Raw genomic sequence first — 20,800 nt, 5'->3', positions numbered from 1 at the left:
TACAAAAGGGTACAGCGGTTAGATATTTATTGAAACCAGGTGAATTGGAAGGGGACCATAGGCGTAGAGCAACTGATCCATACTGGAGCTTGCGTGTCTATAAAATAAAAAGAGTTGTTATTGGGAAGAATCCGCCACAGCCAATCTTATACTATCTTGAAAATGGACCTATTGAATCTACTGCTCATTTGATGGGACGAAATCCCAAAAGACTTTTCAAATTCGAGGAACTCCAAGTAATCGAGGAACCTGATAAAATCGAATATCCACCAGATGAATTTATGCGGAAATACCATCCTACTGGATTCGTTCACTATATTCAAATTGCTAATGATAAATTGACTAAAGCCGATCAATATGCTAAGAAGCATAGTGGCCATTGTCTGGAAAAGACCGGGCGAATAAATGGACATAATGTATACCTCTGGTCCTGTGAAAATGATGCGCATCAATGGGAGTATCCATTAAAGTATATCATGAAAAAATTTGAGTGGTGTCCTCTATGCCACCATACTACCGAAAAAAATTGCCGATACATTTTTGAGGATCTGCTAGGCAAGAAATTTCCATCCTGCAGACCATCATTTTTGAATGGGATGCAATTAGATGGTTATAATGAAGAATTAAAATTGGCTTTTGAATATCATGGATCCCAATACTATAGTCTTAATTCAATGTTTCATAAGAGAGGCCAGATAGATTTAGATGAACAAAAATCTCGAGATCAAAAAAAGCGAGACATATGTAAGCAAGAAGGTATATGTCTTATCTCGGTGCCCTACACATGTGATCTTTTTCCCTACATTAGGTATACGCTAATCGAAAAGGGATATTTGGATGATGCAAGTGGGTAAACCAATCTATTGGGCAGGGCATTTATTGCCAGAACTTGAGAAATTGTTACATTATTTTTCGATATAATAATTAGTTAGATCAAATCATGAAATACGTAATATTTGCAGTGGACGAAGTCAAGCCCTCGAAAAAATATCAGGGTGATCCTCATGCACCGGCATGGCCTTTTCGAATTATAGTTGCAGGGGCTAGCAATTCGGGTAAAACGAATATGATTCTAAACCTGCTGGTGATGAACAAATTTTACTATATGTTTAGGAAAAAAAGAGTTCTAAAATAGGTGAGCGCAATGTTAAATGTGATGACGTGATACTTTGTGGCCACCATCTTAACGAGCCTAAATATAGAATTGTTCGAAACTTTTATAAATATCTTGCGCAAGATAAATCCAAGCCATACTATGAAGATATCACATTCTCTACACTCACTCCTGATAAAATTCCAGACCCAAAAAAGTTCAATGTTAAAAGAAGTAAACTAACGATATTTGAAGATGTCTGCTCAGACCCTCCAGCTATACAGAAAAAAATTATTCCATATTTTAGTAGAGGTCGCCACGAGAATATTTCTTCTATTTATGTCTCACAAAAATTTCACAGGATTCCTACGGATATTCGTGAAAATGCAACGCATATTGTACTCTTCAGTGGTGGAGGTTCAATCTGAAAACTTGCTGACATTATAAGTCCTTATACAGATGCTGATCCGCACAAAGCTTCAAAGGTCATCGATGGTTATTTGAGACAAAAGGAATTTGTGGTCATCGATATAAATAAACCGAGATCTGAATCCTTTTCACTTCGATGGGACACTCCGCTCAATTTGGAAAAGGAAATCGAATCGTTGGGCAATACTTCCAACTAGCTGTACCGGCAACCAATTACCTGATAATCATTTACCTGCCAAATCCCGAAATGTGTATTTTTTCTGAACCTCTAGGTCATATTCAGATTCTCTATGTCATTTCGCCCATAAATCTCTTTCACAATTGCTGGAATACGTTTCCGGTTCTGTAGTTACATTACTGTACTTCGTGTAAAAAAGAATCTGATCAACAAGAGCGATAATTTTTCTATCCTTGGCAGAGATAATATCTTCCAAATGCCAGCATTTATTCTCTAATAGGTCAATAGACTTTTCAGCCGATGCAAGAGCTTTTTTTGTATCAGGGATTATACTCTTGAAATAAGCTACCGAATTTGATAATTGGGTGACTTTCTCACCACTCTCCTCTAAAGACTTGGTCATAGCTACCTCACGAGACTTATACTGTTCTTGCAAATCGAGAAGCTCTTCAATCTTTTTTTCCAATACCTGCTTTGATATACACAACTCCTCATTTTCTTGCCTTAACGAAGTTTCACAGTCGCTAGTAATAGGCTTCATCTTCTGACGCTCTTTTTGCTTAATATAATTTCCAACCGCCTTATTTAACAAATCTTCCACTTCAGGATGGATACTACTTGCCTGTTCTATCGATAATGGATGTTTTCGTGAAGTAAGACGTCGCCATGTATCTATTTTGATGGAACGAGGAAGCTGGTTAAGTTGCTTTGAGTAATATACGTGAAAAAATGGCGTTAGTATACCGGTCATTTCTTATAGATAATAAAAAATTTTGAGAATTTTATAGATTCAGAAATTTGCCAAGAAAATTTTATGAGACATAATGATGTTTCTCGAGGAAAATGCCAAGAATTTTTTTATTATCTAATACACTGCTTTATTAATAATATAACTTAATAAAAATTACATGTATGAAATCTCTATTCTATGAATTTTTGAGAATCATAACCGTTACTACCATTTCACTAGAACTATGCTCACTATCCCCAGTGTCAGAACTATATAATATTTTGTGAATCGTACATGTGACGGCCGTTCTCAGAGTCATCAATGCATGTATAAGCGGGTATACGGCACTTGGGGAAGTCATATGCAACGGAATTGTTGCCTCCTCTATTAAACAGTACTTGTAAATTCCTGATTCTTTTCGCATAGCATAAAGTTCTATAACATCGCCTAGAAATGGATCAAGCGGAATATAAATGATTTATGAATATATAAAAAAATAAAAGTAAATTATTCGTACCTGCGATGTTAATAGTGAATATGGACAAATTCTGCCTTTTCGATGGTTGGTTAAATATCTTTTTAAGCTTTAATATGCTTCTCGTAGTGTCAATAGAATCCTTGGAGAAACGTATTAATTTTTTATGATCACGAACCCTCTTATCTTGACTGGAATTAGGTCTACCGGTCTCAAGATAAATAATTTCAAGTTCAGCATTTTTTCCTAGCTGGACTACCATCATATAATCGGCTCTTCGGGCAATTTTATGAGAACCTTTTCGTATGGCACTAGCTGAACTTCCTTCTTCACCCCTTAATTTAGAAAACATTAATTATAGCAAAAGATATGATAGTGTTGCAATGTAACCTTTTGAACTAATCCTACCATATATCCCATGCTATCGGGTTTCCTGGTAAATCATTCATCACTATATTTAATAATGGCGCTAGCACCTTACAAACATATGATCCCTCATTTATCGATTTCCCCTTCTTTATATATGCTTCATATTTTGGCGACTTCCAAACCTTGAGCCTATAATTATTTATCAGTTAATGAGCAAAGTAAAAAATCGCATAAACGGATTTTAGCAAGAATTGCTTGCCAGTTACTCACATTGATTCTAACATCCGTTTTGTTAGATCTTGCAATTCTTTGGGCTTGTCCAACCATTCTCCATAATTAATATTACCCAAAACCTCATCCATGTTAATTTTCGATTCTTCGTTTTGGATAAATTCTTTACAAGCTTCCATTATATCATGATTCTGTTCTAACTTATATTTTCGAAATGGTTCCTTAAAAATATCAGAAACTGACCCAGGCATATTTGAAAAGGGTTCTGACTTGATATCTAGAACACCCGAACAAATCGGATGATTGAATCCAAGATTCTCCACATTTATTTCCTCAAGTTCTGTTTCTATTCTCTCCCACATGGTTTTCTCATAACTAGCGCTCTCAGTTATACACTGTCCAACATCACGCTTCAAAGATCGTAAATTTGCATTTGCATCTTCATGCCAGGCTTCAGTGTCAATTATCAATGCTTTCATTTCTGAGAGGGAACATAGATCTTCGAATGCAGTAGCGACCTAGAATTTAGTTAAAAAAATTAGTCTTCCAAGACTCGTTTCACAAACACATTAAATTTTATATCGCGAGATCAGATTAGGTTTCCATTTTCACGGAGTCTCAAGTGCTGGCAAAAGTTTGATATATAGCATATGGTATAAAACTAGTTACTACTGTGCGGGAAGTAATTATATTACAACGGACATCAGCCCTTCGCTAGCAATTATACCATACTAGAAAACCTAAAAAAAAGTATGTCATCATATCCATATATTCATCATGAAAATAGTTTATCGCCTTACCCGTTTAGCTAATTTTTTCCCGGTACCAAAACTTCGAAGCTTCTTTTTTCGTTCAACATCCTCCGAGGGGACTCGTTCTAAAACTTTTTGCAAAATATTTTCAAAGTTCTCCACCTCCTTTTCGAGATTGCCTGTCCATTCACCTTCCTCTACTCGTACAAATAATGCCGTAGAAATTCTGACGATATCAAGGGGTTCTCTGGTTAAAAGGAACTCTTCCATGTTTAGATAAAATAAGAAGATAATTGTTAGTGAAAAGCTTGCTAGTCGAAGTAAAAAAAAATAATGTATGGTAAATTCCAATACCTTTTCGCTATACCCTTTTAAATGTCTTGCATTTCCCATTCACGTCCTTTCTAATTCACATTCATGTTGGGGGAGAGATAGGAGATATGCAAGGTACTTTACGCCAAAATTTTATGTTTAAGAGTAAGACATGCGGAATGTGCATTGTAGATCTCAACATTGCAAAGGCGTTGGGGAATATGCATATACGAACTTTTTTTTCACCTGACCGCTTAATACTAAGACCTGGCAGCGTTATATAATGTATTTCTGTCGAAATTAGTGAACACCATATAGTAGAAATAGCCTGTAGCTCTGGAGAAATAAACTCACAAATTCCACTAAACGTTGCTAGGGAAAAAATTCAAAATATTTTTGGGTGTGTGAAATTATTTCATCGCACAAGCATAGAGTATCACTTATTACATCATATCCACTCAACGGGATCAGAAACACGTTTATTTTCTGTCGCACAGCCCACATGTATTGTCCGTAAGGTACTTGCATGGCTGGTCTAACCCAGATTAGGCGGATCACAATTTTTATTTCACATAAATTATGCAGGTGATACATTTCACTAGGCGATCACCCATACATTGTAGTGGAGTAAGCGAATGAAAGTAAAAAAAATAATTTATTGTATTATTAAGTAAAGCGTCTTTGGCTAATAATTATACATAAATATAATACTATATTATTTTGATAAAGAATCTATGGCCCAAAAAACTCGGCACACATATTCACAATTATTATTCGAATCTGAGAAATCTATAATGTTAAACTTTCCCTCGATAGTAAAACCATATTCAGATTTAAAATAGTCAATTTCTAGCGAATCACATGGATATGGTTTGCCTGTTATTTTACATCTATAACGCGCATATTCTGAACTTTTAACAAAGTTTACGTTGCCATTGTTATAATATTCATTAATACGGTAATATTCAGGATTCGATAGCCACTTTAACATATAAGACCAATCACCATATGTAACGATTCTATAGCCTTGCTGATGTAATACTATAAAAGCAACTATATATGCTATATTACCTAATCGATTATGTAACTGATCACTCTTCTTTTCTGCCCACTCGCGTGGAATATGACCATCATATAGATTATTCAGAAAAGATTCAGGTAAATCTTTAGCTAGAATTTTTCGATCAATATACCATACATATGGATCATAAATATCTCTTTTACCACGAGGAGATAGAAACTTCTTTTCGTCAGGAGTACCATCATTCCTCACCATATTCCAAACTCGTTTTGCCCAAGTTTCAGGTCTCAACTTGAAAGCTCTCCAAGCCCGTTGGATAACTATTGCACTGTTGAATAAGCGATATGCAATCTTTCTCTTAAATTCATCTGAAGCATGATAATTATAAAATTCAGAGCTTTTTCTGTATTTATAATAAATATTGTGATAAATCTCATCAATCTCAATAGAACTAAGCCCTTTTTTACTTTTTCGTTTCCATAATACAGACCTAACATACGCGATACACCTTTCCTCTATTTTAACAATGCATTCATTCAGATGCTTATCTGCACATTTCTCGGTATTTTCACAGATAGATACTAAGGAATCACATGCAGTGCAATAAATATGAAATGTACGTCTTCCAGGTCCAAATTTCCCATCTTCATATAATCTATCAGTCATATGAATATATTCATTCTTTGAGAAGAATGTTGGGTTATATTCGATAAGTTTCCTGAATGAAACACGAATACGAGAATACCACATTTTTGGCGTTTCATTACTATATCTGTAATGCAGATTAGTTATTGCTCGCATTACTACAGGATTTAAACCAGAATAGTTAGTTTTAACCATTTTTGTAGTTTATAACTGATCTTAGTGATTTAGTGGATTATAGCAATTTCAACGATTTGTAACAAGTATATGATAACAAAATATCGGATTCATTTTTATTTGATTACGTCGTCTTGTTCAAAGAACTAGATTCATAATTTTTCTCGTGATTCGGTTAAATTAGTTCTGAGCCAGTGTAACGGCTAAATTATCACATGAGATCTCCCACACCAAATTCTTTATAAATAGCCCCAGATTGCGTTTTTTTAAATTATTTTACGTTCAATATTGGCATGTCATTCGAATGATTAAACGAATTCAAATGACCCTATTTTTGCTATAAAGTTTAAAGCGTTGTTCATTAGATTAATTGTTAATAATAATATTCTTAAATTCCGGCCAACATAACTGTGCAAATTCATTACCAAATTTGCGCATGAAAATTTAGTCACAACGCAGAATTTATATTTCTGGGCTTCACCAGCGCTGATAAAATTTTCTGAACAGTATTATTTATAGTGAGGAATTTGTCGTAACTACGTAATAAACGAGCTCAGCGAGAACTGAACCCACCTAAGTTCACCATCATCATAAGTTATTACCAAATCAGCGCACGAAAATTCAGTCATAACGTAGAATTCATATTTTTGGGCTTTACCAAACATCCTTGGCGCTGATAAATTTTTTGAACAGTATTATTTATAGTGAGGACTTTGTCATAATTACGTAATTAAATAAGATAACCGATTCAGAACCCACCTAAGTTTCACTAAAATAATAGATCATAACCATTATACTATATAAAAACGTAATCCTGATTTTTCGAAGTATCTAGAACATTTCGTCATTCATTATTATCGTTCATCAACCGATTTTTGCCGATTTAATATAAATCCGATATGGATCAATCGAGTGGATCATCAGTACAAACCCAAATCTTTCCACCTGAAAATATAAAAAATTTTCGCGTTTGCAGAAATATAGTCAAAATGAACTTAAATTGTTTCGTCCTAGATACTGGAGTTCTTTTCCCGATCTCTTTAGGCGAAAAAGTTTCTGTTGAAAAATATGAGTACTCCATAGAATCGTTATCTGTCGGTACCTTCAAGGAGTATATCTGGGAACGTAAAAATAATATTCTTAAAGACCTTACTAATGACGTTTCCAAACTGGATCTTTGGCGTGTTAATGTCGCAGAAGTTGTTAATGTTTCTAACGAAGATGATATTGTTCGAGAACTTAAAGGAGATAAAATGAAAGCTAATTTTCTGCTTAGTGACTATTTTAGTGTTAGTGATCCACCTCCACAGAGGAATATCCATATCATCATACATCGGCCCCCCACCACTGGTAAGTGTCTCCCAATTTTTTACCTCTCGAAACAAAGGAAATTTCGCTATTCTTTCTATATAATGTATTGATCACCTTTATCTCTGCTTACGCTTTGTATTAGATCAAGGGCTCACTAATGTATCTCGTTACATTGCAAACCTTGGCTATCTGCCTCGACAAGGTACATATAAGTTGATGATCTTTAATAGCGATGTTCTATTTCTAACTATCAGTCTTTTTCAGGTGGTCTTGGTGGTACGTTGCTACCTACTGATCTGAAGGTGAAATCTACTAACGAGGGTATTATTCTTACTGACCCTGACATCAGCTTGAGGTTTGATATTATACCTCCTTTAATCCGTGATCTTATGAAGAAGCAAATAATACTTATTCGGGCTCCTCCCTTCGCCGGCAAAACATCGATAGCCCGAATTCTAGAGAATTCTTTGGTTCAGTCGCCGGAACATTCAAATTGTAGGGTTATACGAGTTTCGATGATTTGGGGAATGTCCGCAGGGATAGAAAACTGTTACGAATCATTCGGAGAACTATGGAAGGAAATGTTTGGTATAGGTTGGAGTGAATGGATAGCACAATGCAGACGTGTTAAAACGATTTTGATAATAGATGAGGCTCAATTAATCTACAAGGAAGATCGAAAAATCAACAAAAAGGATAAAAAAACAGCAGATCAATTCTGGACAATCGTTAAGGGTTGCCTTCAAGAATTAGCAAATATATAATGTTTGCGGCCTATGGATATAAAAGTTCTAACTATATAGGACTCACGACTCCTGTCACATTACCAGATTCACATTGCAAAAGTCTTATTGACATCAAGTTTACCCCGAACGAGTTAAGGAATTATGTTATGAGATTCTGTAACAGTTACTTTAATTTAGATCAACAAAGCATCTTAAATTTTTATGCGTATATCCAAGAGATAACAGACGGACACGCGGGTTTGGTTCGTCATATCTTGGTGACTACAGAAGATGCAATGAATAAGCGAATCGTTACTAATCGCCTAACTTTTGAAGATATATTTAAGTACTTGAATTCAAAAAGTTTCAATTCATCTATCTATGCTAACTGCCGTGCTGTCCCAAAAGTTTCTTCACTTTCTGATCCACAAAGAGGTATATGTAAAAATATTTACTTAAATGAAGAAGTTGAGTACGAAGACTCTAATGATGATATGGTGTATCTAGTCAAATCTGGAATCCTTATTTTTAAGAATAATAGTAATTTAACTTTTGCAGCACCTCTTCTTAAGCGGTTATTTTTTCAGCAAAATTACGGATTTACCAATAGTACTGATACTACTCCTACAGATTTGCATCATTTTATCAAGAAGATTTTCACAGCAATGTGTAATGAAATAAGTGGAGACATTTTAAGAAATACGCTTGGATTTGGATCTGACGGAAGACTCCTGGAACAAACATGGCAGAAGGAATTTTATAGAATCGGTACACAGGTATTGGGAAGGGATCATTTTTTGTCATGTGAAGTAGGTTCAGTTTTTGGATGTGAAGGAAAGATAGATTTCTATGTGGACAAGTTAGAATGGGCGATAGAACTTTTGAGAGATGGTGAAGATATGAAAGAACACAAAGCAAGATTTGAACCTTCAGGGGAATATGAAGAGATTGTAAAATATGCAAAGAGTATAGCTATTATTGATATTCGCAGTATAGGTAGACTTGATACTCGCATTGAAGCAAAGAAAGTTTGGGAAAAGAAGGAGGATTTTATATATGTGTCATGCTCTAAAGATTTTGATGCATTTAAGATAGAGTGTTTGGGTAAAGAAACCGTAACTATTAGTTTTCAGGATTAGTTTATTCTTCAATCAGATAAAGTAATATGTAATACGTTGTTTCTCTTGATGCAAAATGCAAAATAATAATAATGCAAACACATGTTTAAAAAATCAAAAGTTTTTATTACATTTTTTCGTAAAGTAGTACATTAGAGAAAAAATAAGTTTAAAACGGAGTAGCGGATGTTTCAAGGGAGGAATAAAGCATAAAGTATGCCTGCCCGCCCCTAGACGTCTTTTACTATGTAAAAGTAATGGCAGTTCCTTCCCACTACTCCGCATTATTAACTACATTAAGTTTGCTATCTAACCATAAACCAATATCATCTAAAGTACTAATGTACACATCCTTTTTCTTGATATTTCTCTCATAAAACCCTTGAACCGTAACCTTCTTAATATTCCCACCTAATTCGCGAATTTCCACTGCTACATGAAGACACATTTCTTCCAAGTTAAATCTTTTTTCTGCCTTAATCTTATCGAAAATTTGCTTGAATTGGGTCCAAATAGTTAAGCTAATACCCTTGAATGTTATCAGTTCTGAATCAAATGATGCACGAGATCGATTGGACGCTTCAGAGTGGTTCGATACACTCTGTTGATCAGTTTCGACCAGCTGGATTCTTCTATTGATTGTATACATTGAATTAATCCATTTTGGAGTGCATCAATAGAAGTATTAACTGAGGCAAAATCATAAGCTTCTTCGATCCCATCAAGCCTTTTGGTAATAGTACTGATCATTTGAAAGATTTTCTGCGCCTCATCGGTGAAGTCATCATCACGTGCCTTGATTTTTTCGGCTTCTGCAGTAAGTTTACCGCAATGAATATGGATTTAAATTTGGAAATACTTGTGTCAACTTTTGCGGTGAGCTTATCGTCAAATTCAGTAAAGGTCTTTTCTATTTCCGGTGTATCAAGATAATCGACAATTTCGATGGCACGTGCATAGAGTTCATCTGTTTGATATTTGACCATATGGTAGCGATCCCCATGAATAACACTGGACCAATGAACAAAAAAACGGCGGTTAAGGTCAAAAAAGGCATGACTCCCGAAGAGTTGAGCAATGACAAACTGGACATGATTAGGCGTACTAGGACCCCGAAGAATACATATACAACTCAGATCCAGACCCAAAATTTTAATATAACTTTATACGCCTAATTTTATTAGAAGCTTTATACAAAATCATCACATAAGTTCAAATTTTATTATAAATTATACAATTATAAATCTGAGTTTATATAAAAAAAAAATTTTTAAAGAAAAATTTCAAATAAATTTTATTGAAAATTTTAATAAATATTATTAAAAACTATTTAAAAATTCTAACAAATACTTAAAAAATTTTTTTTAAAAAAAATTATTAAAAAAAATTATTAAAAAATAACTTAAATAAAATTTTTAAACAAAATTGCATGTTAAAATTTTAAATACCTGATAGATATTGATGCCCAATATGTATAATATAGTAAGTTTTATGCAAAAATTTGGGTGTATACTACAAAATAAAAGAAAATACATTTTGTTATATATCTCACCACCCAGTGATCGTAAAAAGATGAAACACAGCTCGTTTGATTCGTCTTGACAAGACGAATCAAATGGTAGTAGTTTCGTGTTTCTAGGTGTGATAGATGATGAGCTATACCACACATCGGCACTTTGTATTTTCGTCTACTGTGCATTTTTACATTTTATCACATAACTCGGCATCTATCGTGCCTAGAAATATGAAACTACCACCATTCGACTCATCTATTGAGACGAATCTAATAAGCTGTGTTTCATTTCTCTATGATCACTGGATGCTGAGATATATAATAAAATGTATTTTTTTTAATTTTGTAAATGAATTTTAAAAAAATTTCTTCATTTTTATTAAAAAAATGTCTTTAAGATTCGATCCGCCTATGATCGACAGAAAATTACTATATAAATTCGGGGGAATTTTATTGCAAAAAATAAACTAAATAGGCAAAATTTTGCCAATCAAAATCATCACAAATCATGTTGTGATACCAAGTCATGTGATGAAACTTAAAAATGCCAAGAAAAATATCGAGAAAAATATTTTCACATAGAAACTCACAATAAACGCTAAAATCTGACACCTACCGTGTCTTAAATATTCATTTATTCAGTAAAATTGCTTCACGCATGAAAATTACTCAAATATTATTGTCAAAGGGATGGTTTTTTGGCTAAAAACAAGCGTAACTAACGTACAAATAGAAAAGATCTAAAAATGAAAAATTCAACCTAAAATAACCTATCTGCTATATAAATCCTTCTAAAAGCCATTATTACCTATTGTTCTGGTAATTGTATGTTATTTTTTTTTATATTATTGTTACAACACTTTCAAAAAGCTAATAATATTTTGCAAACTAATGCTAAGAGTTTGTGTGATGCACTCAAATTGAAAAACTAGATAAGAATACATATACCAAAACTTCCACCATTTGAAATTAATTTACGGGTTACTCCTCATGAAAATAGAAAGAGATCATAGTAACATGTGAACTAAAAGCAAGAGAAAATATTAGAATTATATAAAACAAGTAGTTTCAAACATATAAAATACATGAGAACATAATTTTAAGTGTTCATATATGTTAAAATAACGTAATATACGACTTGAAATTCTCACATATATATATATACATACCTGTCAAATCTGACGCTGCCTCAAAGTAAAGTTTTGAACAAATAAATAAATTTCTCAATTTTTTTTTATTTTTTTCATCTTTGACATTTAAGGAATCATCATGTGAATTTTGGTGCCACAGCATGATGATCTGCGGTTTTTATAGCCCATAAAATTTAGCCAATTTTGGCATTTTTATAATAACCTCGCCCCGAATTTATATAGTAATTTTCTGTCGTTCGTAGGCGGATCGGCTCTTAAATGAACCCTTAAAAACTTCTTAAACAAAAAACAATTTCTATTAAAAAATATTTCAAGTGTTTTTTAAAACAAATAAAAAAACTCTTTATTAAAAAATATCTTAAAAATTTCTTAAACCAAAAATAAAAAAAAACTTTAAAAAATTTTAAACGTATATAAAAAAAAATTTTAATATCCGTTATACAAAATGAAAATCTTACTTATTGTAAAAATCATTATTGTTATACAAATAAAAATCTGACTTTTTGCGTAACTGCTATTTGGTTATACAATTTCAAACATATGACTTATTAAGAAATTACATAGTAAGTTTATATAAAATTGGATCCCAGTATTATATGTATTCTTTGGGGTTCTGGCGTACTGTAGTAATTTTATTGAGATTTTATTGGTGGATCAAGTTTTTTAGATAATATCGCTTGATTTTTTTAATAGCAATAGTTATCTTGCGTAAATGCATCGGGAGAAAGGTTTATTTTATACTGTATGCTTACTACGCGTGAAAAGAGAATTTAACCCGATTTAATAAAATTATGTTGCTTTATTAATTATTATGTGTATTTGTCATAACTACATTTTTCATAATTACGTTGCTCGTAGATGCTTGATTGTTGAAATAACAATGCATGACGCGTTAACAGTGTGAAATCGGCATTATGAATACTAATAAAGTACTGAGGAATTTTCTAAGATCATTTTTCGATCTGCAGGTGGGCTTACTCCTCTAGTATTTCTTTTTTCGAATTAATGAGAAAAAAAAGGTGGCCCCTATTCGTGCTCCATACAAATCTACTAACGACCGTAAATGGAAATTTGTTTTATTATATAGAATGTGGCCAGAGGCATCCCCCTTACATTTTATAGGATCTAGATCTGTAAATCGGTAGATTAAGAGGCGTAATTTCCATTCTTGTCCTATTCTAACAACAGGGACACCAATTCAAAGATTCGTAATATATGTATCATACTAGAACTTTCCAGAAATAGGTTGGCGGATTAATTATTCATTGATCTAACCCACAGGAAGCGACGTACTTACTGTGCATTTTGCAGATAGCTGAAATCAAATCTTAGAAATAAACGGTAAATTCTTGCCGAATTAATAAGATCTTCTGCAACACGTGGGTTGAGTTCACTATTTCAATTGTAATCACAAAAAAAGAATATCATGGATCGAGATCTGTAGATGACGAATCGCACATGTTGGAATACATACCACCAATTCCTATTCAAAAACGGATTAATATGCTATTAGCCTATACACGTAATTTGAATGTGCTAATATTGAGTAATGCTAGTAAGGTAATAAAAATCTAACATTTATCAGCAAAGATCATGCCGATTTCCATATTCAATTCGTTCTAACATCATGATCTGCAAAACACAAGTCAAACGACACCCTGTCTTACGATCAGCATGTAAGTCAGGATGTGTTATTTTTTTATTAATAATTCAGAACTGTGTAATGAGAGAGATAGAACATACCAGAACATTGGGGAAGTCCATCAGTATAGCAACACAAAAATATTTCTCTTGGCCGGGGTTATTAATAGATCCTCTAAAAATAATGATTGCGGATGCCGGTGATGTACTACTGCGCATAGAATATTCTGCAGATGACGTTTTACTGTGCACTATACACTGGTAAAAAAATGATTTATCCTACACATATCTTACACATATTGGGTACTCAAAATGTAGAAAATCATACACAAATAATACACATATCATACACATATCGGGTACTAATATATATATCATACATATATCAGGTACCTGATAGGTATACTATATATATAAGTACCCGATATGTATATGATATGTGTATGATTTTCTACATTTTGAGTACCCGATATATGTAAGATATGTGTAGGATATGTGTAGGATAGACCATTTTTTTACCAGTGATATCTAAGCCACCCACGTGATTCGAAAAAAAGAAATATAATTCAGTCTATGTGAATATGCTATTCATCCAATAATTCTCTTAGGCGGTTACCAGAGAGATAATAGGACTCATCATTGGGGAGGTTTTTCTTTCGTATCTCCATCGCGATAGTAATAACCTCTATCACGTTCACTATATTCATTATATCCACCGTATCCACCATATCCATCATCATCTGAATCGTCTGGAATCTCATCTTCAGAATTACTATCAGAATCGGAGTCATCATTGATTGAATTGGAGTCGCCATCGTGCTTATTAACTTCATTCGCCTCACCAAAATACACATCATCGTCTGAAGTGACAGTGTTCACTTTAGTGGGATTCGCCTCATTGAAAAACATATCTTCATCAAACCACACCTCTTCCTTGGAATTATCAGAAGAATTAGAGGGTCTTTTTGGGACTGAGTCATGGGCTAATGGGATAGGTGCAGTTGATTCCTTTGGAAACAAAACCTCCAATACATTATTCTGATCGGGAGTATTTACAGGCAAATTTTTTCTGGGACATAATGTCTCGGAAATTTCAGTCACATGATCCGTTACCAGAGGTAATTTTTCTGAAGATATTCCATAATCTATAACATCTTGAATTTGCTCATTAGTAAGCTCTGAAATAGAAGTTGCATTATAAGATTTGATATACTTGATTTTATCTAGGCCCACTTGTTCGATAAATTTATAGACTTTCTCAGCTCTCTGGGTTTTTTTGCGCAAACTATCTCGTGATACATCTCGAAGCTGTAACCCCGTTTCTTGGGATCTCTGTTTACGAAGCAAATTAAGCTGTTTTGTAATGGAATCATACAGTAAGCCTCTTGCCTTCTTTTCACCGAATTTACCTCCACTACTTTCTATGATTCCATTGAGCTGAATTATGAAATCTTTCGCATAGAGGTACCAGCATAAAATTTCTTCTGATTAGCTCGATTTGCTTTATCTTCAGCATCAAAAGCTTTATCGCATAACTGAGCTAGATGTTATGAGGCCTCATCAATGCTAGATTTATCAGAGGTAACTTTTCTGGGACATAATGTCTCAGAAATTTTGGTCACATGATTTTGTTCTATTGATGGCTCTTGTGAAGACAACTCCGAAGCAAATAATTCTTGCTTAAGCTTGTCTACACTCTTCCCCTTCTTGCACTTTGAATCCAGTTCGCTACATATCTTTTCTTCCGATGACGTGCTATTGCATGGCTGAGTGACCGAGTTGAGATCTTGAGACATTTTCTCTTTGGGATGTGTTGGAAGGGACTCTTGGATTTGGCCGGAGGTGCTAAAGCAAAGTTTCTTTTCTCGATTTCTCTGCCTAATCTCATTACTAACCTTTTTCTTATACTCCTCATCCAAGAAAGCGTCCATTTCCTTGTCTTCAGGTAATGAAGTATCCACCAATGGTTTCTTGTGATGCGTTACCGTTGGCACCTGATCTGCAACTGAATTGAAGCTAGGTAAACTGTTGTTAGAAGAATTATCATTTAGCGACTGGTTCTGTTCCACTTTCGTGATTCTATCTCTAAGCTCAGCGCTCTCTTTAGTATTATTTTTCCTCAACTCCTCGATTGTGGCCCTGAGTTTGACATTTTCAGCATCACGCCTCGTTCTCTCTTCTTCAGTCATTCTTAGAGTCTCGGCAATCTTGCGTTTAAGTTCAGCTCTCTCAGCTTCAAAGTTAGCGAACTTCATTCTAAAATCAGTATTCTCCTTTCTAAGCTCTGCATTCTCCTTCTTGAGCTCTGCAATCTCAACATTCTCAGCCTCAAGCTCAGTGATGCGCTGTTTCAATAATTCAAGCTCGGATGACATGATCTATATATATATAACTAATACACTGTACATAACTATTCAAAATAAAAAAATATATCACATATTTTTGGGCGATGGGCCATCACTGAAATTTGCCAAGAAAATTTTTTATTATTACATGCGAAAAATAAATACAAAGTTTCGGGACGTAGCCCGTGATACATGACGCTTCTATACTAAATATCTAATGTATAACCCTACAGTCTAACTAACCACCTGACATTTATGCGACTTGAAAATTCGTCCCATATTCTTTACGGGATGTCTATAAAATACATGTTTATTAATGATAGGAAATAGGAAATTAAGATTGCAAGAAATAGGAATTTGGCCGAAAGCGCTATGCATGAAATAACAGATTCTTACACAGGTCGAAGGGGCGCCATTGTCCAAAATTCAAAAAATGCAAATTCCCCATTTTCCTGGAAAATGGTGGGAAATTGTGGAAAATGCTGCATTACGCTGAGCAATTTTTTGGAATAGCATTGTTACAACATTGTCCGATTTAGCAAATCTTATGAAATTTTGGGAAAATGCTACATTATATCTCAAATGTAACATTTTTGTAACATTTCGTAACATTGTTATAACATTGTCATTAAAATCAAATTTTGCTTTTTTTTGCCAAATGTTCCAATTTTCTTGCAAATGGTGCATTTTTATGAAAATTTCACATTTTACCTCAAATGTAATAACATTTAATAAAATTGTTATAACATTGTTAATTAAAATCAAATTTTGCTTTTTTTTTGTCAAATGTTCCAATTTTCTTGCAAATGGTGCATTTTTATGAAAATGCCACATTTTATCTCTAATGTGATATCATTGTAACAACATTTCATAAAATTGTTATAACATTGTCAATTAAAATCAAATTTCGTCAAATATTCCGATTTCCTAGCAAATGGTGCATTTTTTTATGAAAATTCTATATTTTTTGTCAAATGTTGCATATTTTTAGCAAATTTTATGTTTTTTTGGTCAAATGTTTCACTTTCGTCAGAATGTTAAAATGTTACATTTTTTTTTTGAAAATGCTCAATAATATGGCATTACACTGGAAAATGTAGCATTTCACCAAATTACACTAAAAAGCATCACAATTATCACATTTTTTGGAAAATTCCACATTACATTAAATTATACTAAAAAATGTAGCACTATACTAAATTATGCGGCATTGCACTAAAAAATACCACAATTACACTAGACAATGTAGCATTACACTAAAAAGTACCACAATTATCATATTTTTAGAAAATTTCGTGTTATGTAACATTATGCTAGAAAATGCGGAATTGCATTAAAAAACGCGGAATTGCACTAAAAAATGCGGAATTGCACTAAAAAATGTGGAATTGCACTAAAAAACGCAGAATTGCACTAAAAACGCAGAATTGCACTAAAAAACGCAGAATTGCACTAAAAAACACAAAAAAAATACTACAATTACACAGGATAATGTAGCATTACACTTAATTACATTAAAATTGTTAGGATAATTTTTATTTATTTGTAAAATTACGGACATTATTAAATTTATAATATTTATATTCTAACGCATTATTTAACATTAAATTCACATTGTTAATTTTAACAATGTATCAACACGATGTGTTGTTTAATTTATACGAAACCTTACTACTGAAGACTCCCTCTTTTTGTTACTATAAACAGGCGGAGGAAGCAGCAATGGCTCTCCCCCTATAGGTACTTTATGGCCTCTACCTGTTTACAGAGGAGGGGCTTTTCGTAAAGTTATTAGATAGATATATATATATGTATATATATAAGTATATATATACATCTATCAAAAAAATTATAATAAAAAAAAAAAATTTTTTTTGGGGAAAATGCCCCTATTTATATAAAATTATATATCACGTGCGTCACGTGATATTACTTAATAATTACCGCAGCTTCAACTGCGGTATAACGAAAAAAAATTAAGCTTTTTTTAGCAAAAAGCTTAATTTTTTTTTCTCACGGCCTTTATTTCTCCTTTCTTTCGCCCTTTCCTTTACCTTCCTTTCTCTCTCACCTTCACCTTCCCTCTTTCTTTCACCTTCACCTTCACCTTCCCTCCCATTCTCCTTCGCCCTTTCCCCTTCTCTCTCTCTCTCCCCTTCCCCCTTCCCTTCCTACTATTATTAACAATAACCATATTAATTATGTAATCAGCGTCAGAATCTTCCAATGAAATGGTAAGTTTCGAAGCGTTTCGCTTCGAAACTTTTAATAATTTTTTTTTTTTTAGAAGCGTTTCTAACGCTTCCTACACTTTCTTTTTTTAGGTCTTTCGGTATTCGTCTTTGGAAAGCCAGGAAATGGGTAAGTTTCGAAGCGTTTCGCTTTGAAACTTATTTTTTTTAATTCCTTTTAGGAAACGTTTCTAATGCTTCCTTTCTTTTTTTTTGTGTAGGCTTCCGGTGTTTTGATTTTGGGAAACGAAGAACTGAAAGGTAGCTTTTCGTTTTGAAAACTAAAAAAAAAAAACTAAAAAAAAATTTTTTTTTTTTTATAAGGAACGTTTTTAACGATCCTTTATTTTTTTATAGGTCTTTCCGGCGTATTCAACTTGGAAAAATGAAATGGTAAGTTTCGAGGCGTTCGCCTCGAAACTTTTTCTAAATTCTTTTTTTTTAGGAAACATTACTGATGTTTCCTTTTTTTTTGTAGGATTTGCGGTGTTTGAGTTTGGGAAATGAGGAAACTAAAGGGTAAGTTGCGAAACTCTTCGAACCCTTTTTTAAAAAATTAAATTTTTTTTTATTTTTTTTTAGGAAACGTTTCTAACATTTCTTTTTTCTTTTTTGTAGGAACGCCGGACGTTTGGATGATGAGTTCGAAACAAACCGGTGAGTTTCGCAACATTGTGTTGCGAAACTTTATTTTTATTTTTTTTTATTAAATGAAACGTTAACTAACGTTTCTTTATTTTACTTTTTGTAGGTTCTGGACGTTAGGATGATGGAAACGACCGGTAAGTTTCAGCGAATGTTACATTGCGAAACTTAATTTTTTATTTTTTTATTATAAGAAACGTTAACTAACGTTTCTTTATTTTACTTTTTGTAGGTTCCGGACGTTAGGATGATGGAAACGACCGGTAAGTTTCGCAATGTTACATTGCGAAACTTAATTTTTTATTTTTTTATTGTAAGAAACGTTAACTAACGTTTCTTTTTTCTTTTGTAGGTTCCGGACGTTTGGATAATGGAAATCGAAACGAACCGGTGAGTTTCGCAATATTGCGAATCTTATTTTTTTAATTATTATTTTTTTTTTTAAAGAAACGATACTAACATACGTTTCTTTTACTTTTTGTAGGAACGCTGGACGTTTGATGATGGAGTTCGAAACGAACCGGTGAGTTTCGCAACATTGTGTTGCGAAACTTAATAATTAATTATTTTTTTTAAGAAACGTTAACTGACGTTTCTTTTCTTCCTTCTTGTAGGAATGCCGGATGAAATTACGACCCGGACTTTGGTGAAAGGTAATAAGGGAAAGGGAATTAGGGGAATTTTTCATTTTTTTTGTTTATCTAATTTATTAAATTTTTGTTTCTTTTTCTATTTTACTTTAAGGGAAAGGATAAAACGAAAAGGAAAGGGTAAAACGTAAAGGAATGGATAAAACGAAAGGGGAAAAGGGTAAAATGAAAAAGAAAGAGTAAACACAAGGGGAAGAGGAAATGAAAATAAAAGAAAAAAATGAAAAGGGAAAAGGAAAAACGAAAGGGGAAGGTGAAAATGAACGGGGAAGGTGAAAACGAATGGGGGAAACGAAAGGGAACAGTGAAAATGAAAGGAACATTTCGAAGGTATACTTTGAAATGTTTGTTTTTTATTTTGATTTTTTTCAACGAAACGTATATTAATGTTTCGTTTTTTTTATATTTTTTAGGTTTGGCGGCTCATTGGACAAACCGGAATTCAATATTTCGAAGGTATACTTTGAAATATTTTTTTTATTTGATTTTTTTTAACGAAACGTATATTAACGTTTCATTTTTTTTATTTTTTAGGTTCAACGGTCCTTGGACGTATGGAATTTAACATTTCGAAGGTATATACTTCGAAATGTTTCTTTATTTTGATTTTTTTCAACGAAACGTTTATTAACGCTTCATTTTTTTCTTTTTTTTTAGGTTTACACTGGCTTCTACTTTGGCACTGGACATTTGATACATGAATGAATTAGAGGTGCAGATTATCCATAGATTATCGTTAAATAATAATAATTGTACATTTATTAATAAATAAAATTATAATAAATTATGTGAAATTATTAAAACAGTGTTTTAAATTGTCATGGAGTTTACACTAAATTGTTTAAAATTATTACTAAATTTCACTCAATTGTCCAAAATTTCACTAAATTGGCTCTGAAAATGTTGCATTTATACCGTTTACACTCAATTGTCCAAAATCAGTAAAACATTTTCACTCAATTGTCCGAAATTATCCTAAATTTCACTAAATTATCAAAAGTTTAGCTAACATTTACCGAAAAAATGCAAAATTTACCACAATTTGTATTACGTTTGCACAA

At 33.0% G+C, this 20,800-nt stretch overlaps 6 protein-coding genes across 7 annotated transcripts; 2 read left to right on the top strand and 4 right to left on the bottom strand.

Moving 5' to 3' along the window:
- Positions 1-2,626: 2,626 nt before the first annotated feature.
- OCT59_003107 (uncharacterized protein) lies at positions 2,627-4,527 on the bottom strand (the record flags this gene model as incomplete). Its single annotated transcript, XM_025316901.2, has 5 exons — positions 2,627-2,877; positions 2,948-3,240; positions 3,314-3,463; positions 3,545-4,023; positions 4,306-4,527. The coding sequence occupies 5 exons, from the start codon at positions 4,525-4,527 to the stop codon at positions 2,627-2,629; spliced, it is 1,395 nt and encodes a 464-aa protein (XP_025179534.2).
- Positions 4,528-5,284: 757 nt separating this feature from the next.
- On the bottom strand, positions 5,285-6,430 carry OCT59_003106 (uncharacterized protein; the record flags this gene model as incomplete). The annotated part of the gene is made up of 1 exon (XM_066145405.1): positions 5,285-6,430. One exon carries the CDS (start codon positions 6,428-6,430, stop codon positions 5,285-5,287), a length of 1,146 nt encoding a protein of 381 aa, XP_065996129.1.
- Positions 6,431-7,398: 968 nt separating this feature from the next.
- On the top strand, positions 7,399-9,584 carry OCT59_003105 (uncharacterized protein; the record flags this gene model as incomplete). 2 transcript variants are annotated; one of them, XM_025325803.1, is made up of 4 exons in its annotated part: positions 7,399-7,759; positions 7,863-7,922; positions 7,985-8,455; positions 8,524-9,584. In XM_025325803.1, the coding sequence occupies 4 exons, from the start codon at positions 7,399-7,401 to the stop codon at positions 9,582-9,584; spliced, it is 1,953 nt and encodes a 650-aa protein (XP_025179536.1). The 2 variants fall into 2 exon arrangements, with proteins under 2 accessions (XP_025179536.1, XP_065996128.1); XM_066145404.1 differs by lacking the exons at positions 7,399-7,759; positions 7,863-7,922; positions 7,985-8,455 and having other exon boundaries at positions 8,940-9,584.
- A 253-nt stretch (positions 9,585-9,837) lies between these two features.
- Positions 9,838-10,212, bottom strand: OCT59_003104 (uncharacterized protein; the record flags this gene model as incomplete). The annotated part of the gene is made up of 1 exon (XM_025310724.2): positions 9,838-10,212. One exon carries the CDS (start codon positions 10,210-10,212, stop codon positions 9,838-9,840), a length of 375 nt encoding a protein of 124 aa, XP_025179537.2.
- Positions 10,213-14,504: 4,292 nt separating this feature from the next.
- OCT59_003103 (uncharacterized protein) lies at positions 14,505-15,664 on the bottom strand (the record flags this gene model as incomplete). The annotated part of the gene is made up of 2 exons (XM_066145403.1): positions 14,505-15,305; positions 15,491-15,664. The coding sequence occupies 2 exons, from the start codon at positions 15,662-15,664 to the stop codon at positions 14,505-14,507; spliced, it is 975 nt and encodes a 324-aa protein (XP_065996127.1).
- Positions 15,665-19,959: 4,295 nt separating this feature from the next.
- On the top strand, positions 19,960-20,433 carry OCT59_003102 (uncharacterized protein; the record flags this gene model as incomplete). Its single annotated transcript, XM_066145402.1, has 4 exons — positions 19,960-20,069; positions 20,153-20,195; positions 20,274-20,314; positions 20,397-20,433. The coding sequence occupies 4 exons, from the start codon at positions 19,960-19,962 to the stop codon at positions 20,431-20,433; spliced, it is 231 nt and encodes a 76-aa protein (XP_065996126.1).
- Positions 20,434-20,800: the final 367 nt, after the last annotated feature.

This window comes from Rhizophagus irregularis, chromosome 11 (genome assembly GCF_026210795.1).
Source record: "Rhizophagus irregularis chromosome 11, complete sequence".
Classification (NCBI taxonomy): Eukaryota; Fungi; Glomeromycota; class Glomeromycetes; order Glomerales; family Glomeraceae; genus Rhizophagus; species Rhizophagus irregularis.
Note: the sequence above shows the minus strand (reverse complement) of the source record. Positions and strands in the feature narration are given on the sequence as shown.